Raw genomic sequence first — 20,933 nt, forward strand, 5'->3', positions numbered from 1 at the left:
CATAAATATGCTGACTTTAATTGGCAAGTCACCTGGATATCCATACCAGTATCATTTCCATATCTGGCTAGCCTAGTAATAAAGGGCAGGTCAGTGAACATCTAACCAAGTGTAACTTACTCAGGAAGACATAGCCAAAGGAAACCAAGCTTGACACATCTATTCAAGTTCTTTGAGCAATTCATCAAGCATGGCAGACAAAAGGAAACGTGTGGACTTGTTTATTAAGATCGTCAACAATTGTTTGACCAAGTTTGAACTACCCTGAGTGAGGAAAAAATGTTTTGTTATGAATATGAAGTTGGCTCTGCCCTGGAAAACAGCAAGCTGGGTTAGATGGGTACTTCTCTGTTTAAATGTGGGGTATCCCAAAGTAGAGAGCCGGGTTTCCCAAACCCCCATATAACTCAGCACCCCTTGTAGCTGCAGGAAACCAGAGACCTTTCCAGGTATTTGAGGCACAAAGGGATTGAATAAGAAATTGCTTCCTTCTAAATCTCTGGAAGAGTACAAGAGGCTTTGTGCTAGGCCTCTGGGATGACTCCTGGAATAACACTGCTGAACCTGCCTGCTAGGAGAGCTGCTGCCACCAACCCCCTTGGGGAAGTGGGAATCAGGAGGCCACCTTTGGACTGTTGATTTCCAGAAAGCACCACCACAATAGCAACCCAGGGATCAGGAGGCTACAGCTGCCCACAGGCTAGTGACCGATCACTGGAACATTGCTGCAGAGAAAAAGGTTGACTCTACGACCTTGTTTGTCAGAAGCAGTCAAAGGTGGCAGGAAGGTGGCCTCTGCCTCACTTCTACCTTCTCAAGTTCACAATCCATGTCCAGCCTGTAGGACCACAGCTGCAAGGGAGGCTGGAGCATTTGGTTTTAGCTTTCCCTTCTGAGACTAAGGAAGGTACTCTAGAGGGATTGAGAGGGATGCTGGACCAGTTGATCAATATATCCCCCATGCCCTCATTCACTGTGCTCCAGTCACTGGCTTTCTGGCTGCTGTCAGCACACACCAAACTTTTCCCCCATGCTTGGATCTTTGCATTTGCTGTTCCCTCTGCTTGGAATGCCCTTCCCAGAGATCTTCCGAGTCCTGTTAAGCATCACTTCCCCAGAGTCATTCCTCATTCAAAGACCTCCTAGATGGCCTCACCTCCCCAGAGAGGATACTTTTTACAACTACTTTTTCCCAATTCCTTTGGATGGGATCCTTTTGTCCCCCTAAAACTCTGAGAAGCAAGACGGCCGTAAGTTCCATTCTCCACATCATTCATAAAATACATCTTGTCAGTGTTGTGCTATGGGGCAAGAGAAAAACCAAACATCCCCTTTTAAAAAAGATGCATTCTGGGAATTTCCTGGTGGTCCAGTGGTTAAGACTCAGTGCTTTCACTGCCGGGGCCCAGGTTCAACCCCTGGTCAGGGAACTAAGATCCCGCAAGCTGTGCGGTGCGGCCAAAAACCAAAGTGCATTTCAGTGTTGCCCCTCATTGGATAGATTTCTGAAGGGAAAAGGTAGCCTTCGCAGGAGGCAAAAGAAAATTTTAGAAAAAATATAAAGCCTTAAAAAGTTTTTGATCTTTTTATATCTTTAATATGTAAGTTATTTCTGACAATCACCAAATAATTGTTTAACTCAGCCTTTTACATATACACAAACGTGCAAACACACAACATACACAAATACATACAAACATTTACAAACACAGATACACAGACACACAGAATCACATGCACGAACACACAAACCTAAAGCAACGCCCTTGTTTATGAAACAAAATTAATACAGTCAAAAGATATTTGTAAGACCTGTTTCCCAGGGAAGAAAATAATAATTTGTTGCATTTAAAAAAAATTTAAGCATTGAAAATGGTAAAAATCTATTTTACTAACAACTGGTGAGGGGCTGAGGGAAGAGGAAGGAAGTTTAGGAGGGTTTCACCAGGCGCTCACCCTGTGAAAGGCTGTCCTGAAAAGTCAGGAGCTCAGCTTTCATCACCACAGCAGCCTCACCTAGGGGCTGACTCTCAGGGGCCCTCATCAACCACTTGCTGGGTAGGCAATTTGATTGGAAAAAGAAAAGTATAGCATCAGTCTGTGCGTAGAGACTGATGATAGAAGAGACCGAAGAAAGGAAAAATGAGGGCTTCAAAGGCTGAGAATAGTAGCAATCGATGTGGGGACTTCTGGGGGAAAGAAAGCAGGGGGAATGGAGACCCAAGGCCAGGAGGAAAAAGGAAGTAAGACCTACAGAAATGTTTACACACCTTGAAACCAGTGGGGAGATGTCAACATGGAACGAAGTCTGTCCTTTGTGGGACATTGGACTTATAGGTGACGGCAGTGAGGTGGGAAAGACGCTCAGGAATATTCAGGGGTTATATGCTTAAGAGCAAGCACCTTCCGGGAGCAGCCAGCAGAGGCCGTGGGAAAAGGGGAGACGCTCTTTTCTCTGGGGAAGTTCGAGCCTGCTTATTTCCGCTTGACACCACCGTTCCCCTGTGCAGAGCCCCTTCCTTCACCCTGAGGTGGAAATGATGAATACGAGTGCACAGCTCTACTGTCCCAGGGGTATCTGCGCCTTCTCAGGCTCCCACCTTTCCATTTCCTCCCCTCCCTTCTCAGGGCTAAATCAAACTTTCTTCTAGGACTCAGCTTAAAGGTCTCCTCCTCCAGGAAGACTTCCCTGACTCTCCAACCTCCTTCCTTCTGTGGCCCCCGGTGCTTCCCTCAATACCTATCATACTGGGTCCAAATGGCCCTGAATGACCCCCACCCCTCACTAGGTTGGGAGCCCCTTGAAATGTGGGCTGTGTCTTTTCAGGGTATCCCCCCGTTCCTAGCTCAGAGCCTGCTATGCAGTAGATACTCAGCAAACCTAGTGAAGAAACGGAGGATGGAAGGCCAGAGATCTTCACAGGGGTGGGTGACAGCTCTCAGAGTATTGCCCTTCCCAGGGACTCCTGCATCGTTTGAAAGGCTTGTTTTAGGCTTGGTAAGGTGGCGCTGGGAGATGAAGTGGTGTTTCTAGTGTCAGCAGCTGGTGCAGGGAAAAGGATTAGGGAAGGAGGAAAGGGACAAGGAAGCTGATATTCTGGCATCCTTTGTGGGTATTTTCCCACATGTAACTGTCTACAGTCTTCACCAGAGTCTCCAGAAGTGAGTGATAGAAAAAAAGGAGTAGGAAGAGGAGGCCAAGAGAGCAGAGTAGTAATTTGCCCGCCACCAGCCCAGCTACTGTAAGCATCATTTCAAAAACAAGGAACAACAGGCCATTCTATTCTGCAGAGGGCGCAGGCCCGTTCATTCCACAAATATTTATCGAGCACCTGTTATGTGTTGGGTGTTGTTCTCGGTGCTGGGAAAATAGGAATGAAGATAATACGGTGCTTATATTTGGGGGGGAGATAACTGTATATAGTAAGTCAGGTGATAATATGTGTTATGGAAAAAGTAAAGCAGGGTAAGTGGGTTAGAGAGGGGTGAGGGGAGGAGCTGCTTCACATAGGTTGGTCGGGAAGAGCTCTGTGATGGCTTTTGAGCAGACCCCTGAAAGAAACGAGAGGAAGCCAGTGGACCCCTGGAGTAAGAACATCCCAGGCTGAAGAGACAGGTGCAAAGGCCCTGAGGCTGGAGTATGCTGGGTGAGTAAGAGGAACTGCAAGGCAGCCAGGGCAGCTGGAGCAGAGGGAGGAAGGACAGAATGGTTAGGGAGGAGATTGGAGGGATGACAGGGAACTGGATCACTTAGCACCAACATTCTATGATGAGGACTCGGGATTTTTCCTCTGAGTGTAGTGGGGAGCCCTGGCAGGATGTGAATAGCAGAGTAGAGGGAGGAACATGATCTGACTTAGGTTTCAACAAGATCCCTCTAGCTGCTGGGTGGAGAACTGACTGCAGAGGGCACAAGGGTGGTGTCAGGGAGACCAGTTAGGACGCTGCTACCGCAACAGCCGGGGCAAAAGGCAGTGACAGCCAGGGCCAGGGCAGTGATAGGGGAGGGGATGAGAAGTGGTGGGATCTAAATGCACATGGAAGGTGGGGCTGATAGGGTTTTCTGAGGAGTTGGGTAAAGGCTGAGAGAGAGAAAGAGAACCCAAGGATGATTCCTGGGTCCTTGACCTGAGCAACTGGAAGGGTGAAGGAGGGAAAGACTGGGCGTTAGGGCAGCTTTATGGGAGAAAACCACCACAAGTATGCATCGCAACAGGTTTTGAGATAGCTATTGGGCACATGTATTACTTATCAATTGCTTTGTAACACATTACCCCCAAACATAGTGGCTTAAGAGAACACGCATCTATGTCACAGTGTCTGTGGGTCAGAAACCCTGGCGCAGCTGGCACAGGTCCTCTGACTCAGGGGCTCTCACCTGCAGTGGAGGTGTCCAGCTGGGGCTGTGGCCCCTCTCAAGACTCGACTTGGGGAGGATCTGCTTCCAAGCTCACTTAGGAGGCTGTTGGTAGGTCTTAGGTCCTTGGGGGGCTGTTGGTTAGCAGCGTCCTTCCTGACCATGCCAACCTCTCCATCGAGATGCTCCCAGTGTGGCAGCTGGCCTCCCGTGGAGAGAGCGAGCAACCCTGAGGTCATCATGGTTTTGTAACCTAATCTTAGAGATGACATCCTATCACTTCTGCTGTGTTTTATTTATTAGAAGAGGGTTGCTAGCCCAGCCTGCACTCAAGGGGAGGTGACAAGTGTGAATATCAATTGGCAGGGACCTCTGGGAACCATGTAGAGGCACCTGCCACAGCAAGGAGGCAATTGGACCAACAAGTACAGATTTCAGGGAGAGGTCCAGACAGGAGCTGTCCATATGGGGGTTACCCATGACGGGCCTGAGCCAAGACAGCTGGGAGTGACCCAGACAGAGAAGACAAGGGGACCAAGGACAGAGCCTGGGAGCTCATCAATGTTTGGAGGTCAGGGACATGCAGAGGGACCAGCAAAGGAGATGGAGGAGGACCAGTGATGTAGGTGGTGAATGGAGAGTGGTGGCCCTGGTGTCCCGTAGGCCAAAAGAGAAACCTGTTTGCAGGACAGGGAGGGATCAGCTGGTCGAAAGCCATGGAGAGGTCTGGCAAGGGAAGGCGGAGCTCAGGATTGGGCAGCGTGGAGATCAGCTTAACAAGAGCTGTCTCAGTGGAGTGGAAGGAGTTCCAGAGAGAATGGGAGGCTGGGAAGTGGAGGTGGACACAGCACTTTCCAAGGACTCTTGGTGTCGAGGCGCGCACAGCCTTGTATCTGAGGGCAGCAGGTAACTCTTAGCTGAGCTGATTCTTGGAACTCTGTTTCTCTCTCCACCCCTTCTGCACACACACACCCCACCCCCACACACGACCTTCCCACTGCTACCCCAGCTGGGACAGGGGATTAGAACCCTGAAGTTGGCCTGTTTTGTTTTTTGTTTCTGGTACCAAGTTACACATTATGAGACTAGGGTGGAGACACATGCTGTTAATCCTCAGTCATCAGCTTGAGGTTCCCTAAATCCTAAAATCAGCCACCCCTAGAGGACCTAAATCTCTGGTTTAGAAGGCAAACAGCACTAAGCAAAAGCTGATTGCTGACTGCCATCTGGTGGTCATTTTGGGACCTGGCCTGGATCTAAATCTGTCCCTCACAGGGTGGTGGGAAGAATTGAGGGAATTGTTAGAAAGCCACCTGGCACAAATTGTGTTCAGTAAAACTGGGCTGCTGTCATTGTGCGCATGGTTTGGGGGAGCATGGTCAAAACAGTGTCCCTGACTTCACTCCCAACATTTTTTGAAGGAAAAGGAATTATTCTAAAAGGAGGTCCCTCTTCTTATCTTGGTAAAAGTAAGAGTGCTTCAGGGAACCAAGTAGGACAGTCATATAAGAAGTTAGATGGGGCTTCCCTGGTGGCACAGTGGTTGGGGGTCCGCCTGCCGATGCAGGGGACGCGGGTTCGTGCCCCGGTCTGGAGGGATCCCACATGCCGTGGAGTGGCTGGGCCCGTGAGCCATGGCCGCTGAGCCCGCGTGTCCGGAGCCTGTGCTCCGCAACGGGAGCAGCCACCACAGTGAGAGGCCCGCGTACCGCAAAAATTAAAAAAAAAAAAAAAAAAAAAGAAGTTAGATGATCTAGGGACTTCCCTGGTGGTGCAGTGGTTAACAATCCGCCTGCCAACGCAGGGGGCACGGGTTCGAGCCCTGGTCCAGGAAGATCCCACATGCTGCGGAGCAACTAAGCCTGTGCACCACAACTACTGAGCCTGTGCTCTAGAGCCCACAAGCCACAACTACGGAGCCTGAGTGCCACAACTACTGAAGCCCGCGCGCCTAGAGCCCCTGCTCTGCAGCAAGAGAAACCACTGCAACGAGAAGCCCGTGCACTGCAACGAAGAGTAGCCCCGCTCACTACAACTAGAGAAAGCCTGCGCTCAGCAACGAAGAACCAGTGCAGCCAAAAATAAATTAATTAAAAAAAAAAAAAGAAGTTAGATGATCTAGATCCAAATCCTGATTTTGATACTATGGGGCCTTGATCATATCACTTAAGCGGCCTGAGTCTCAAGTTTCATCAAACCATAAAATGGGAACATTAGAATTAAAAACTATACAAGATGGGACTTCCCTGGTGGCTCAGTGGTTAAGAATCCACCTGCCAATGCAGGGGTCACGGGTTTGATCACTGGTCCAGGAAGTTCTCACGTGCTGCAGAGCAACTAAGCCCGCACGCCAAAACTACTGAGGCTGCGTGCTGCAACTATTGAAGCCCGTGCGCCTAGAGCCCGTGCTCCGCAACGAGAGAAGTCATTGCAATGAGAAGCCCACGCACCGCAACGAAGAGTAGCCCCTGCTCGCTGCAACTAGAGAAAGCCCGTGAGCAGCCAAAAGCAAAATAAAATGAACAAACAAAACAAAACAAAAACTATACAAGGTGGTAAATGTAAAGAGCTCTTATTAAAGGTACACTCCATTAGTTAATAGTTGGCATACCAGCTCTAAGCACTGGGGGTGTGTTGCTTTAAAATAGTGGTTCTCAACCGGGGGTAATTTTGCCCCCCAGAGAACAACTGGCAATGCATGGTGATGTTTTTGTTTGTCACAAGGCTAGGGGATGCTTAAAAAAAAAAAAAAAAAAAAGGCTGGGGATCCTACTGACATCTAGTGGGTAGAGGCCAGGGATGCTGCTAGACATCCTACAATGCACAGGACAGCCCCCTATGAGACAGAATTATCCAATCCAAAATGTCAATAGTGCTTGAGTTGAGAAATCTTGGAACTTTTTTTTTTTTTAAAGATCTTTCTTAAAATTTAATTTAATTTAATTTTTTTCTTGCTGTGTTGGGTCTCCGTTTCTGTGCGAGGGCTTTCTCTAGTTGCGACGAGTGGGGGCCAGCCACTCTTCATCGCGGTGCGCAGGCCTCTCACTATCGCGGCCTCTCTTGTCGCGGAGCACAGGCTCCAGACGCGCAGGCTCAGTAGTTGTGGCTCACGGGCCTAGTTGCTCCGCGGCATGTGGGATCCTCCCAGACCAGGGCTCGAACCCGTGTCCCCTGCATTAGCAGGCAGATTCTCAGCCACTGCGCCACCAGGGAAGCCCGAAATCTTGGAACTTTAAAAAAATTTTATTATTTATTTATACATTTATTTATTTTATTTTTGGCTGCACTGGGTCTCCGTTGCTAGGTGCGGGCTTTCTCTAGTTGCAGTGAGCAGGGGCTGCTCTTCATTGTGGTGCACGGGCTTCTCATTGCGGTGGTTTCTCCTGTTGTGGAGCACGGGCTGTAGGCCTGTAGGCTCAGTAGTTGTGGCTCGCGGGCTATAAAGCACAGGCTCAGTAGTTGTGGTGCGTGGGCTTAGTTGCTCCACGGCATGTGGGATCTTCCCGGACCAGGGCTCGAACCCATGTCCCCTGCATTGGCAAGCAGATTCTTAACCGCTGTGCCACCAGGGAAGCCCGGAACTTTCTTAAATGGGGATTCTTCTTGCCATGTTCTGAACCAACATGAGGAACTGCTTTCTGAACATTATGAGGAAAGCAGAGTGATGCATGAAGTTGGAAAGGGGGTCTACAGTTATATGCAGGAGTAAAATGAGGCTCCAGATTGCTGTGCTCTGCGACATAGTAGCCACAAGCCAGCCACACGTGGCTATTGAAACTGAAAGTAATTTAAACCAAATAAAATTTTAAATTTGATTCCTAGATTGTAATAACCATGTCCCAAGTGCTCAGTAGCCACGTGTGGCTAGTGGACAGCACAGATGTGGAACTGTTCCATCAGCACAGAAATTTCTATCAAATAGCACTGCTCATAAAGGATTCAGCAGAACCGGGCATCAGTGGGCAATCCACAAGAGAAAAGTTAGAAACTAAGGATGTGCAGAGAGGAGGGTACAATGAGAGACGACAGGATACACCAATGAGATGGTTAAGTAAGCACAAGGGCGGTCTATAATTAAATGCCAAAACAAGTCACAAATACTCGTGTATAATAACTGATCCACGCAACCCTCCCTCCCCCAAGGGTCATTCTTCAGCGCATAAAACTCGAGAAGCCGGAAAAGGCAAGGAGAATCAGCAGAAGGCAGGCAGGGAAGGGTGAGCCACCGCTGGGGGGCGCTGTCCCTCCCTCTCCCTTCTTCCTGGCACAGTTTAGTTTAACTTGTGGGACAAGGTTCCCAGCCTGACAGGTGGCCACGAGTCAACTGTACCGACAGAGGAGCGTTTGCGGCGGCCTGTCTTGCTTAAAGTCTTGAGGTCCTTGTAAAGGAAGTACGCATACTTGGTGACGAAGGGCAGACAGAAGAAGTGCAGGATCATTCGGGAGACCTGGAAAATCAAGTGCAAGTGCCTCAGCTCCTTGAACTGCTCTTTGATGGTCCCGTTGGTGAGCAGGACCACGGAGAAGCTGAGGAGCTCATAGGTGATGATCCACATGGTGTAGCACAGCAGCCCCACGTAGTTGCTGATGTGGATGCAATAGAGGAACAAGGAGCTGACCGTGAGGGTGATGGTGGATAGGCAGATGTTGATGTGCTTCTTGTAGGTCGTGACCCAAGAGACTACCTCAGACTTTGTCTCCTTGTAGACGCTGAAGTTGTCCTCGTAGCCGACGTATACAACCTCGTTCACTTCAAAGATGAGGAACTGGATGGTGTTGAGGATACAGAAGATGCCCATCATGAAGGAGAACTTCTTGTCATTCATTTTATACTAGTTTTACCGGAGCATCGGCTGCAGAAAAATAAAAAAAGTTGTGGAGATACCTGACAAGAGGGCAGTGCTAGCCCAGGACAAATGCTCAAGCCACTAGATGTAAATGGAAGAGCTAAGAGTAATAAGGGTATATAGACAGACAATGGGCTGGAAGTCAAGGGACACTGACCCTGCTCTGGCCTCACTAGCTACAGGTGAGCACATCACTGGGAAGTGAGGGCATCACTGGCCTGGAATAATCTTCAGGTAGCTCTGCTCTTCCAGCAGCAGCCATGCTTTAAGGTGGCACAAAGGGTACTCCTGTTGGTGTCAGGCTTGTGGGAATTAGGAAGTTTCTGTATCTGGAATAATGGTAGAGTCAGTTCTGGGCTCCTACTGGGATATTCGTTTCTCCAAAGAAACACATTTTCTCAGAAAACTAGCATGGCTCCTCAAGGGCCTAGAATCATCCCTGACCTTCCCCTCGGCCCCCTTTTCTTCCCTTCCAAGCCCTTAAAAATGTAATTTCCCTGAGTTACTCCCTGGGTCTGACCCAGAATTGTCCCAAGTCACAGGATTCAGCCAGCAGTGAATGGAATGGGGGAAGGTTTACGGATCCAAGGCTGACTATCTCGTTTGCCCAGGGTGAAGGTGCCACAACGATAAGCCAGGTCGTTCAGGCGAAAATCTAGCAGGCCAACCCCCAGCTGCAACCTAGGTTAGACCTGAACTCTAGAGGCTGGCTCCAGCCAGGGTGGAGTTGCCTAGCTCCCGCGAAGACCTGTTGTAGGTATTTATGGCGGAGGGCCCAAGGCTGTGGTAGGGCGGGCCCTGGAGCAATCGTCCCTCCCAGATCCTATCGCCTTCTTACTGGCTCCCAGTTTGGGAGAACTCCAGAGCAAAGCTGCCTCCTCTTCATTCCCCACACTGGCCAGCTACCACTGTGAGGGCAGAGAGAGGAGGAAGAGTCACACATGAGGGGAATGCATGCCGGCCTCTGGCTGATGTGTTTCCGATGAGGGACAACCAGTTGGAAGCTCGGCATGGTTTCCTTCTGAGGTCACTGGACAGGGCTCCTCTTCAGTCCTGTCAGAGCACAGACAGGCTGCCATCTGCCTCCCTCCAGCCTTCTCCTCGCTCAGTCTATCAATCCCAAATCTTCTTTTTTTTTTTTTTGTCAGTAGCAATTGTTTTATTGCTATGGTAAAATATACATAACATAAATCTTACCATTTTAACCCTTTTTCAGTGTACCATTCAGTGGCGTTAAGTACATTCATACTGTTGTGCAAGCATCACCACCCCCCACCTCAACATTTTCATATTCTCCAAGAAAAAACTCTGTACTCATCAGACACTAATTCTTCCTCCCTCGTCTCCCGCCAGCCCCTGTTAATTCTACTTTCTGTCTCTATAAATCTGACTACCTCTAAGTACCCCATATAAATTGAATCATAACAGTACTTGTCTTTTTGTGTCTGGCTTACTTCACAGCATAATATTTTCTTTTCTGTTTTTAGGTTTTAAAAATTTTTTTATTGGAGTATAGTTGACTTACAATGTTGTGTTAGTTTCTGCTGTACAGAAAAATACATCAGTTAGACATATATCCACTCTTTTTTAGATTCTGTTCCCATATAGATCATTACAGAGTATTGAGTAGAGTTCCCTGTGCTATACATTAGGTCCTTATTAGTTATCTATTTTATGTATACTAGCATGTATATGTCAATCCCAATCTCCCAGTTTATCCTTTCCCCCACCAGCATAGTATTTTCAAGGTTCAGCCCAAATATTTTTACACCTTATTCCCCACTAACCTCCCAACTGTGTGTGACTCCACAGTTCAGTCCTTGAGACACAGACCTCTCACTGCACCCCAGGCTCTGAAGGGTCCCATGTGGGGTGGGAGAGGCAGTGTGCTGGCCGGTGGATAGCTGCACCGATACTTCCCTGTCCGCATCAACTAAACCTCATCCCTACTCACAGAGCAGCTTCCAGAGCATTTAAGAAAAATCTTTCTTGCTCCTGTGGGGGCCATGCATCAGAAAGGGGGCAAGCGTGGATGCGAGCAGAGAAGTTGAGAGGCTGTTGAAAGAAATGGGGTGAAGAGGGATGTGGGGTTGTGTGTTTGGGGCCTGGGGCTATGGGAGAAGGAGTCTGAAATGAGCACCTGGGTGGAGGGTGGCCCATGCACTGAGCTGGAGAGCATGGAGGAAGGAGCACACTTATTATGGGGGTGGGGAAGATGATGAGGACAGCTTGGGAAATGGTGGGTTTGAATTCCCCTGGGACATCCAAATAGACGTGTCGACCATGAAGTCACCTCCGTCAACCTGGAACTCAGAGGGAATCTGAGCATTTGTTTTTGAAATATAACTTGGCTGGATATAGGATTTTTGATTAACAGTGGTTCAGGGGGAGCACTTTGAATATGCTATTTTCCCACTACCCTCTGGCTTCCATTGTTTCTGCTGAGAAATCAGCTGTTAATCTTATTGGGATTCCCTTATTAAGTGACGAGTGGTTTACTTCCCATGCTGTTTTCAAGGTTTTCTTCTTGACGTTGACTTGAGCATTTTTCCTGTGCAGTGTCTGCTTGTGGATCTCTTTGATTTATCCTAATTGAAATTCATTGAGTTTCCTGGATGTGTAGGTTAATCTTTTTCAATAAACTTGGGAAGTTTTCAGCCATTTTTTTCTTAAAATATTTTTTCAGTTCCTTTCTCTCTCTCGTCTTCTTCCAGTACTCCCATTATGCATATGTTGGTTGGTATGCTTAATAATGTCCCACATTTCTGTGAGGCTCTGTTAATTTTTCTTCACCTCTTTTTCTCTCTGTTCAGAAAAACAGATTACATAATCTCTACCACTTATCTTCACTAATTATTCCTTCTGCCATTTCACATCTACTGCTGAGCTTCTCTAGTGAGTTTTTCATTTCAGTTATTGTACTTTTAAACTCCAGAATTTCCATTTGGTTCTTTTTTTATAACTTCTATCTCTTTATTGATATTCTCTATTTGATGTGACATTGCCATTGTATTTTCCTTTACTTTTTAAAATCATGGTGGGACTTCCCTGGTGGCTCAGTGGTTAAGAATCTGCCTGCCAATACAGGGGACACAGGTTCGATCCCTGGTCCAGGAAGATCCCACATGCCATGGAGCAACTCAGCCTGTGTGCCACAACTACTGAGCCTGTGCTCTAGAGCCTATAAGCCACAACTACTGAGCTTGTGTGCCACAACTACTGAAGCCCACGCACCCTATAGCCCACGCACCACAGCTACTGAGCCCACGAGCCACAACTACTGAAGCCCAGGCTCTCTAGGGCCCATGTGCCACAACTACTGAGCCCGCATGCTGCCACTACTGAAGCCCGCATGCCTAGAGCCCGTGCTCTGCAACAAGAGAAGCCACCTCAGTGAGAAGCCCATGCACTGCAATGAAGAGTAGCCCCCACTCACTGCAACTAGAGAAAGCCCACACGCAGAAATGAAGACCCAATGCAGCCAAAAATAAATAAAAAATTAATTTGTATTTTGTACCCTGGTGCCAAATAGTAATACAGAGACAGAATTTCAGAGGAAAGAGAAAGAGTAGCTTTATTTCTTTGCCAGGCAAAGAGGGAACACAGTAGGCTAGGCCTCAAAAACTGTGCCCCTTCCCTGGGGAATAGGGAGAGGTCTTATAGACAGGGCTTGTGGTGGGGGGTAGGTGATAAGGATCAAGGCAGTGACGGGCTTGCATTCTTCTGATGGGTTGATGGTGAGGTAAGTAGGAGTCAGAATCATCAACCTTCAGGTTCCAACTCCTCTGGAGTCCACATGCTTGTGGGTAGCATACCATCATTAATCGTTACCTTCTCCCACCTGGAGGGGGTTTCAGTATCTGAAAAACAGCTCAAAGATATCTTTGTGTGACCTTATCCCAAGGCTGCACTATTGTTTCTCTTGACTGTTTATTTCTCCCTTGTCTGGCATCCCCTCCCTTCCCTAAATAACAACTGCTTGAATCTGTCTGTTGGAAGTCGGGGAAGGTAATAGAGGCTGAATGAAGGCTATTTCCAGTAATCAAAGAAATGGGGGACACAGAAAGGCTTTGTGCCCAGGAGCCCCACAGGGCCCTGCTCAGTGTCACTGGCTGGATTATTTTAGTAAATTACATTCTCCCCCCACCCCACCACCCAACACCCACATGTGAAGCCTCTGATGTTGCTTCTCATAGAGGTGCAGCTTAGGATATGCCCACAGTGATTCTAGGATAACAGTGGTTTTGCCAGAACTCTTCCCCCTCGTTCTTTGACCACACCCAGCTGTTAAGGCCTACTAATTACTGGCCAATTGCCCTATTGTTTTCAGTACTGACATGGGGCATAAATTGCTCTATAGACCATCCAATCTAATTCAGTCTCCTCTAAAGTAATATTTCCAGAAGTCAGTGTTTGATGTTTGTTCTGACCCCAGGAGGGCTTCTTCCAATTGTTGCTTTCCCCATTTCTCTCCTGAAAACTAGCTAGCCTACAGTTTAGCCTGAATCTTCATGTGTGATCTATACATCTCTCAATTGCCTTTTGCCACAACTGTCACTATTTAGAACACCTTTAGGCTTGAACTTCTTGTTCTGTTGTAAAGAAAACCAATTCATTTGCGGGAGAGATTGCAAATATCTGTTTTATGGCTTACTTCTCCCTTGCCTCAGCCAAAACCTCTGGTCCACGGCTCTGGCATTGGGGGAGGGGACAACTGTATGCTTCTGTCTTAGTGATACTCCTGCTTTAGGAGCTGAGTGCTCTGTGGGAAAGGGAAGACAGTAATCTGGGGTCTTCCTGGCTTGCCTCTCCTGTCATTGGAACCACTACCTTACAACCTGGGGCAAGGGCAATTGGGGCCCCAATATTCTCAGTGGTGCCACACCTAAGGTAATGCCTCATCCCATGAGTAGGGACTAGGCGTCAGAAGGGAGCCCCCACCTCTTAGCCTCAGCAACGGGTACCTGGGACACAAGGTGAGAAATGCCAATGTCTGGCTCCTCCTGGGAAGAAAATCCTGACTGGGGGATAAGGGAAAGGGAGCCCTGTGTTCTTGGCTGCACCAGTCTGGAGTAGAGTTTCTACCTGGCTGAGCTGGGAGAGGGGCAGAAAGAAGTGGTTTTGAAACCGTGTAACTCAGAATGGGACTTGAACCCATGGCCTTTTTTTTTTTTTTTTTTTTTTTTTTTGCGGTACGCAGGCCTCTCACTGTTGTGGCCTCTCCCGCTGCGGAGCACAGGCTCCAGACGCTCAGGTCCAGCGGCCATGACTCACGGGCCCAGCCTCTCCGCGGCATGTGGGATCTTCCCGGACCGGGGCACGAACCCGTGTCCCCTGCATCGGCAGGCGGACTCCCAACCACTGCGCCACCAGGGAAGCCCCCATGGTCTTTTAACTGAGATCACACCTGGTCTCAAGACATAATGAAGTTCAGGGACTTCCCTGGTGGAGCAGTGGTTAAGAAACCACCCGCCAATGCAGGGGACATGGGTTTGAGCCCTGGTCCATGAAGATCCCACATGCCTCGGAGCAACTAAGCCCATGCGCCACAACTACTCAGCCTGCGCTCTAGAGCCCGTGAGCCACAACTCCTGAGCCCATGTGCCACAACTACTGAAGCCTGTGCACCTAGAGTTCCTCAACAAGAGAAGCCACTGCAATGAAAAGCCCGCCCACCACAACAAAGAGTAGCCCCTGCTCACTGCAATTAGACAAAGCCCACACACAGCAATGAAGACTCAACACAGCCAAAAATAAATAAATAAAATAAAATAAATAAATTTATATATTAAAAAAAAGGATGACAATAGTGGGCTTCCCTGGTGGCGCAGTGGTTAACAATCCGCCTGTCAGTGCAGGGGACACAGTTTCAATCCCTGGTGCAGGAAGATCCCACATGCCGCGGAGTAACTAGGCCCGTGTGCCACAACTACTGAAGCCCACGCGCCTAAAGCCCGTGCTCTGCAGCAAGAGAAGCCACCGCAATGAGAAACCCGCACACCACAACGAAGAGTAGCCCCCGCTCGCCGCAACTAGAGAAAGCCTGTGCGCAGCAACGAAGACTGAACGCGGCCAAAAATAAATACATTTATTAAAAAAAAGAAAAGATGACAATACTACTTAAAGCGATCTACAGATTCAATGTATCCCCTATCAAAGTCCCAACAGGATTTTTTTAAGAAATAGAAAAATCCAAAAAAAAAAAAAAAAAGAAATAGAAAAATCCATCCTAAAATTCATATAAGATCTCAAGGGACCTCCAATGACCAAAACATCCTAAAATTCATATAAGATCTCAAGGGACCCCCAATGACCAAAACAATCTCAAAAAAGATGAACAAAGTTGAGGGTCTCACACTTCCTGGTTTCAAAATGTATCACAAAGCTACATTAATCAAACAGTGTGAATGTCTGGCATAAAGGCAGACATACAGACAAATAGGATAGAATAGAGAGCCCATAAATAAACTGTTGCATATATGGTGTTATGGACAAAATTGTGTCCCCCACCCCAAAATTGATATGTCGAAGCCCTAACACCCAATGTGACTGTATTTGAAGAGACGGCCTTTAGGGAGGTCATAAAACTTAAATGTTGTCATAAGGGTGGGGTTCTAACCCAGTAAGATTGGTATCCTTATAAAAAGACGAAGAGATACCAGACAGCTCACTCTGTCTCCCAACCTGTGTACAGAAGAAAGACCATACAATGACACAGAGAGAAGGTGGATATCTTCAAGCCAGTAAGAGAACTCTCACCAGAAACTGAATTTGCTGGCACCTTGATCATGTATTTCTAGCCTCTGTTTTTTAAGCCACCCAGTCTATGGCATTTTGTTATGGTAGCTTGAGCAGACTAATACATATGGTCAAATGATTTTCGGCAGGGTGACTAGACCATTCAACGGGGAAAAGGACAGTCCTTCCAACAAATGGTATTGGGAAAACTGGATATCCACACACAAAAGAAGGAAGTTAGACCCTTACCTTACACCATATACAAAAATTAACTCAAAATGAGTCAAAGGCCTAAATCTAAGAGTTAAAACTATGAAACTAAGGGGAAAGCTTCATGACATTGGATTTGGCAATGATATCTTGAATATGACACCAAAAGCATAGGGGAAAAAAGGAAAAAAAAAGAAAAAAAATATAAATTGGACCACACGAAAATGAAAAACTTCCATGCATAAAAGGACACATCAAGGGACTTCCCTGGTGGTCTAGTGGGTAAGACTCTGCGCTCCCAATGCAGGGAGCCTGGGTTCGATGCCTGGTCAGGGAACTAGATCCCGGATACATGCTGCAACTAAGAGTTCACATGCCACAACTAAGAAGCCCACATGCCGCAACTAAGAGCCCACATGCTCCAACCAAAGATCCCACATGCCGCAATGAAGATCCAGCATCCTGCAACTAAGACCCTTTGCAGCCAAAATAAATAAATAAATAAATAAATTTTAAAAAGGACACATCAATAGAGTGGAAAGGCAACCCACAGAACAGGAGAAATTATTTGCTAATCAAATATGTGATAAATAAGAATGTATAAAGAACTTCTATAACCCAACAACAGCAACTCAAATAACCTGATTAAAAATGGGCAAAGGACTTCAGTGGACATTTCTCCAAAGAAGATATACAAGGACCAATAAACATGGAAAGATGCTCAACATCACTAAACATTAGGGAAATGCAAATTAAAAACAGAGTGAGATACCACCTCATACCCATTAGGATGGTTACTATCAAAAAACCAAAGTAATAAGTGCTGGGGAGGTTGTGGAGAAATTAGAATCTTTGTGCACTGTTGGTGGAATGTAAAATAGTACCTCTGTGGAGGAAAACAGTATGACAGTTCCTCTAAAAATTAAAAATAGAATTACCATATTATCCAGCAACTCCACTTCTGAGTATATACCCACCAGAAGAATTGAAAGCAGAGATTCAAACAGATACTTGCACACCAACGTTCACAGCAGCACTAGTCACAGTAGCCAAAAGTTGGAAACTACCCAAATGCCCATCAATGAATGAATGGATAAATAAAATGTGGTGTATTCATATAATGGAGTATTACCCAGCCTTAAAAAGGAAGAAAATTCTGACCCATGCTACAACACGGATGAAACTTGAGGACAACCATAGTCACAGCAGCATTATTCACAATACCCAAAAGGTAGAGGCAACCTAAATGTCCATCAACAGATGAATGGAATATATATATATATATATTATATATGAATATATATATAATATATATTCCAACATATATATTACATATATAATATACATATTCATATATATATAATGGAATACTACTCGGCCATAAAAAATAATGAAATTTTGTCATTTGCAGCAACATGGATGGAACTGGAGGGTATTATGCTTAGTGAAATCAGTCAGACAAAGACAAATACTGTATGTTTTCACTTATATATGGAATCTGAAAAATAAGACAAACTGGTGAATAAAACAAAAAAATGGGCGAAAGATTTGAACAGACACCTTACCAAAAAAGATATAAGAATGCTAACTAAGCACATGAAAAGATGCTCAACATCATTTGTTATTAAAGAAATGAAAGTTAAAACCGCAATGAGATGCCACTATATACTCTCTCTCTCTCTCTCTCTCTCTCTCTCTCTCTCTCTATATATATATATATATATATATATATATATATATAAGAATGGCTAAAATGAAAAATGTATTGTCTATACGAAGTACTGGCAAGGATGTGAAGGAACTGGAATTCTCATACACTGGGAGTATAAAATGGTACATCCCTTCTGGAAAAAAGTTTGCTAGTTTCTTAAAAAGTAAAAATGGTATTTACTCAAGATAAATGAAATCATAAATCCACACAAAGCCTTGTACACAATTGCTTATAGTGTTCTTATTCATAATTGCCCCAAACTACAAACCACTCTGTGTCTTTCAGTGGGCAAATGGATAAACAATCTGTGGTACATTCATGCCATGGCATATACTACTCAGCAATAAAGAATGAACTATCAATACGCATAATGACATGGGTGAATCTTTAAGGTCTTAGGCTGAGCAAAAGAAGCCAGGCAAAAAAAAATAAATAAAGATGATATTCTGTATGATGCCATTTATGTAAAATTCTAGAAAATGCAAACTAATATATAGGGCCAGCAAATCAGTGCCTTGTGATGGCGGGGGTGTGCGGTGCAAGAAGGGGCAGGAGACAGGGATTAGGAGGAAACTTTTGGGGGTGATACATGTGTTCACCAATTCAATTACAGTGATGGTTTCACTGGGATATACTAGTGTCAAAACTCATCAAATTATATTCTTTAAACATGTGCTGTTTACTGTATGTCAATTATACCTCAAGAAAGCTATTAAGTAAACAGACACTTAACGTAATGGCTAATGTTTGAAGTAGAGGTTTGCTTGGTTTGTCTTCCGTTCTGGTTTAAACTGCTTCTGACAATTTCTGAACCTGAGTTCAAAGTGATGTTTGTTGTTATGTGATAGTGTGTAATCTTGTACTGTCTTATGTGGTTGGCTAATTGATTCATAAACATGATTTAGTTTCTCCCACTAAACTGAAAAATCCTCAAGGTCAGGCCTCATATTTTATACTTTTCTATATCCTCCTGCAGTGTCCAGCACAGTGACAGAAAAGTTTAACAAATACCTTTTGATTAAACACAAGTGTCTTTTGTGCTCCTTGAAAAATGTGGGGGGTGGGGAGTCAAGACAGAAAATGAAGTATGATTTTTCTCTAATTTTATTCTTTCACTTATCTGGAATATAGTATCGAGGACATGGGGGGAAAACCATAACACAAAGCGACCTCAAGGCCCCAACACTATTCTTTGTGCTATGACACTCAGATATAAATACAGGTTTGCCTGTCGCTGGGTTAAATCAGAGAGCTGTGGGTTGAAGGCTGATGAAGATATACCAAGATGAAAGGACTGCCAGACTGCAATTCGGTTTGATTTCATTCCTCACCCTCTTCGTTTTGACCAATAAGGAGGTAATGACAAGACAAGGAAAGAGGAACTCACAGAGTGCTTGATAATAACAGTGTCCTTTAACTAAACATCCTTAATGAGCAGCGTGTTCCAGTTGTGACTATAATCACTTTTCTCTCCGTATCCCCCCAAAAGAGTGGCAGTAGAGTCTCTGCTTGCTGAAAAGTGAAAGAGATGGAAACTGAACTACCGTGAGAACCTGGGAGATCTGCCTATCACGGAAAAGGGCCAACGTCGTTCACTATAGTGGCCGGTGGGTAAAGTGTATTATCTTTGATTTCCGCCGTGGGAATTCACTGTCTATAGAAATACGTCTGTTGTAGGAAGTGATATTGCCCTGGCTTTGATTTTTGTAGATCATGTAGGCATAGGTGATGACAAAGTACATCCAAAAACAGTGCACCAATACACGGGACACCAAACCAAACCAGCGCATGATTCTGACCTCTCCAATGTTAGAATCATCATTGGTAAGTGTTTGTACTACAATGTTTACAGTTTCATAGAAAAAGATCCAGATGATGTAGATCACCAGGCCCTTGTACATACGGGCATATACTGAGTATAGGAGCAAGAAGCAGATGATGATGGTGATGAAAGATAGGAAGAAGACGATAGTCAAACTCCAGCAGATCATGAACTGTTTTATCAGGATACTTGTACTCTTGGTCTGTGGGATAAGCTCAGTGCAATTGCTTCTCCTTAAGTACTTCTGTTCGAAGATGAGGTACAAGTTGATGGCCATGATGGTAAAGACCCCTGATAACATGGAGCCCATTTTGGCAGTCATCCCACACCAGTGCTGCTGTCTCATGCTGAGACCTCCTGTGAAGACAAATAACATGGGGGAGAATTCTGATTCCTGCCAATGTGGTAAATTACCAGGGTTTCTGCCTCCTTCCCCAAATTCACTTGGAGAAACAATAGAGAGAAATATGGAAACCAGGCAATAACAGCTTTGAGAAAGACAGAAGACTGTTTAAAATTAATTGGGAGTGTGAGTGGGGAGGAGGGAGATGCAGTCTGGGCCTTGGTGGCAGTGAGCAGATAAATTGGAGAAGTGGCTCTCAATGCCAGCTTCACATTACAGTCGCTGAAAGTCAGCACCCCACACACCAATTAGAACATTCTCTGGGTAGGACCCAGGTATCAGTATTTTTAAAAACCTCCCTGTGATTTTCATATGTAGGCAGTATTGAAAAACACTGAATAGAAAAAGTTAGTTTACATATTTTAAAGTTTTATTTATTTATTTTTGGCTGTAGGCTTCTCTAGTTGAGGCGCGTGGGCTTAGTTGCAGTACGTGGGATCTTAGTTCCCAGACCTGGGCCCCCTGCATTGGGAGTGTGGAGTCTTAACCACTCGACTGCCAGGGAAGTCCCAGAAAAAGTTAGTTTAAATTGTGCTCTTATCTCTTCCAGCATTGCTTTGGGCAACCATTGCTGCCCCCTGATGGGGAAAATTGGCCGCATTATCCAGACATTGAGTACAGGTATCTCAGGAAAAAAATCAGGGTAGCGCAATAGCCCTGCTGGGGTGAGTTGATGAAAACAATTAGGCTTTGAGCAATCACTCCTCCACTACATACCAAAACTTAAGGAATACAATGAAAGGCGTACTTTAAGGGAAATTTAGAAACTTAGAATAGAATAGCCTTATCATGGAAAAAGAAAAGGCAATAATGAACTAAGCATTCAACCCAAGAAGTAAGGGGGA

The 20,933-nt window shown here is 45.8% G+C and overlaps 3 protein-coding genes across 3 annotated transcripts in view; 1 reads left to right on the plus strand and 2 right to left on the minus strand.

The window, feature by feature from the left end:
• The window catches only part of TBC1D22B (TBC1 domain family member 22B), a 126,000-nt gene that overhangs the window by 16,758 nt on the left and 88,309 nt on the right, over positions 1–20,933 (plus strand). Inside the window, exon 2 of the mRNA XM_032649527.1 lies at positions 19,353–19,470. The gene's annotated coding sequence lies outside the window, so the exon portion shown is untranslated. The remainder of the gene's footprint in view (positions 1–19,352; positions 19,471–20,933) is intronic.
• Positions 8,629–9,183, minus strand: LOC116762157 (transmembrane protein 217-like). The gene has a single exon (XM_032648908.1). The coding sequence runs from the start codon at positions 9,181–9,183 to the stop codon at positions 8,629–8,631; it is 555 nt and encodes a 184-aa protein (XP_032504799.1).
• Positions 19,459–20,031, minus strand: LOC116762158 (transmembrane protein 217-like). Its single transcript, XM_032648909.1, has one exon. It carries the CDS (start codon positions 20,029–20,031, stop codon positions 19,459–19,461), a length of 573 nt encoding a protein of 190 aa, XP_032504800.1.

This window comes from Phocoena sinus, chromosome 11 (assembly GCF_008692025.1).
Source record: "Phocoena sinus isolate mPhoSin1 chromosome 11, mPhoSin1.pri, whole genome shotgun sequence".
Classification (NCBI taxonomy): Eukaryota; Metazoa; Chordata; class Mammalia; order Artiodactyla; family Phocoenidae; genus Phocoena; species Phocoena sinus.